This window comes from Sinocyclocheilus rhinocerous, unplaced genomic scaffold, assembly GCF_001515625.1.
Source record: "Sinocyclocheilus rhinocerous isolate Xijiao unplaced genomic scaffold, SAMN03320098_v1.1 scaffold1523, whole genome shotgun sequence".
NCBI lineage: Eukaryota > Metazoa > Chordata > Actinopteri > Cypriniformes > Cyprinidae > Sinocyclocheilus > Sinocyclocheilus rhinocerous.
This window is the reverse complement of record NW_015641012.1, coordinates 474,163-476,303: the sequence shown is the minus strand read 5'-3', so window position 1 is coordinate 476,303 and position 2,141 is coordinate 474,163. Positions and strand designations below refer to the sequence as shown.

The following is a 2,141-nucleotide window of genomic DNA, read 5'->3' as shown; positions in this document are numbered from 1 at the left end:
TTATTTGCTCTGTTTTATTCTGTGAAACCTTACTACGTATATGGAATAACCGTTTTATAAAAGCAATAATCCCCGTGAAGCCGTGGTTTACAGTGAATTTATAACAGCTAAGGGTGTTTTAGTCTAACACCCCCTTAGCTGTTATAAATTCACTGTAAACCACGGCTTCTTGGGGCTTATTGCTTTAATAACACTAGACAAAAAGCATATATATTCTGTGGAGTTTTGTTTTGGACAAAAAATGCAAATATTAAATATGGCCATAACATGAGTCAGCACTGTGACATTTTCTCCCTTAACGTAATTTAGTTGGCCACAAATTTGAACAACGTGGCAGTGTTTTAACTAAAATGAGTAACCAAAATAATAAGTCAGGGGAAACCAATTCTTAATTCATAGTCACAGTATCATGCCTGCATTTCATGTGCAGAGCTCTGAGGAAAATAAAGAAATGTGGACTAAAAATATACAACAAATTAATTCTGTACAGAAAACTTTCAAGAACAATTGTTAGATGGTATGATTAAAATGTCACTCAATATTTGTGTATTCTATGTATTGTTATGCTTATTAGAGCATAGCGTTTGTTAGCTTAGCAACATGCTAATGTTCTACTAAACTCTACAAGTCTCAACTGTGTTTTGTTTCCCGTAAACTTATGAAAGACACAACTTATGAATGATTTAATGCTCTGTGGAACTGTGGAAAAACACAAAACTCAGGAAAGTCACAGCTCACCTTGATCAGATGCAGATGCAGCCTCCTGCTAGCTGCTCTTACCGCGGTAACTTTACCACTGCCATTGGGACCCATCAGAAGAATCGAACAGCCTCTTTTTAACGTTAGAGAGCTGCAGAGAATAATAATAAAAAAATAAAAAATAAATTATATATATATATATATATATATATATTATGTCAATTTAAAAAGTAATAACATTTTAATATATTTAACATGTTATCAATGCAGCGTTCCAGCAATGCTGAAAATACAAGATATAGCATCGACTAGCACTTAAAACATCTTCTAAAGCAGTCGTTCTTAACCAGGGGCAGCAGGATGACTTCAAAGCATTCAAATGAAGAAATCAGTTTTAATATATTACAATAATTTAACTTTAATCTAAATCTAAATGCTATTTAACACATACAATCAAGATGTAAACTAAATTCATACTTTTTTTTCTTCCCCTCAATAACTATTACCTTTATTGAAGAATATAAAGTTGTGGAATCACAAAATGAATTGTGGTTCATTTGTTTAATATACCAACAGGTTCTGTTAATAGGCCTGTCGCAATAATCAATATATCGACTTATCGCGCAATATATGTACATGACCTCAATCATTTTTGGTGACGCAATATATCGCCCATTATATTTACTTAAAAATTAATGCCACCATGTTTATTACATTCCACTTGCGCCTGTGTCTTCTGCAGCTTCTCGTACATAACGTGGTGTAGTCATGAGGTGCTAGTTCAAATAAAAAAAAAGCTTCTATAAAAAAAGTTTCATCTGCAGATATGATCTAGTTTATGGATCTGTGCCTTTGTGCATGTGGACATCTGACTGCTAGGTAGTGATTGTGTTTTTCAGCAATAGTGTGCACCCTTAATTTACAGAGAAAAGAAGGTCAGGGAAAAATCTGTAGATGGAAAAATCTCCATACAAGTTCTTTGTGCATTTTTCTTTTTTTCTACTTAGCACTTTTTGTTAGAAAATGTTTATTCACTATTTATTCAAGTTTTTTAAGGTATCTAATATTTTGATACTTAATTTCCATGATCTAAATATTAAAAATTAAAAGTTTGTTGTCATTTGAACGTGTGTAGGCCTTCTTGCGTTATTATGCTGTTACATTATGATTATATATTCAGTGGCATAAAATGGACTTTAAAATGACAATAATATCGCTTATCGCAATTATTTCTGGGGCAATATATCGCAAAACAAAAAGTTGTTATCGTGACAGGCCTACCCCAACACTGCATGTTTTGCATGTTTCCTTAATCAAACACACCTGATTCAGGTCATCAGCTCATTAGTAGAGACTCCAAGACCTGAAATTGGTGCGTCAGAGAAAGGAGACATGCAAAATGTGCAGTGTTGGGGTGCCTCCAGGACCAGGGTTGGGAACCA

At 33.6% G+C, this 2,141-nt stretch overlaps 1 protein-coding gene across 1 annotated transcript in view; it reads right to left on the bottom strand.

Moving 5' to 3' along the window:
- Positions 1 to 2,141, bottom strand: part of pex6 (peroxisomal biogenesis factor 6) — a 20,682-nt gene that overhangs the window by 10,642 nt on the left and 7,899 nt on the right. Inside the window, exon 6 of the mRNA XM_016569642.1 lies at positions 739 to 850. Within this exon, the coding sequence (XP_016425128.1) occupies positions 739 to 850 (112 nt within the window). The remainder of the gene's footprint in view (positions 1 to 738; positions 851 to 2,141) is intronic.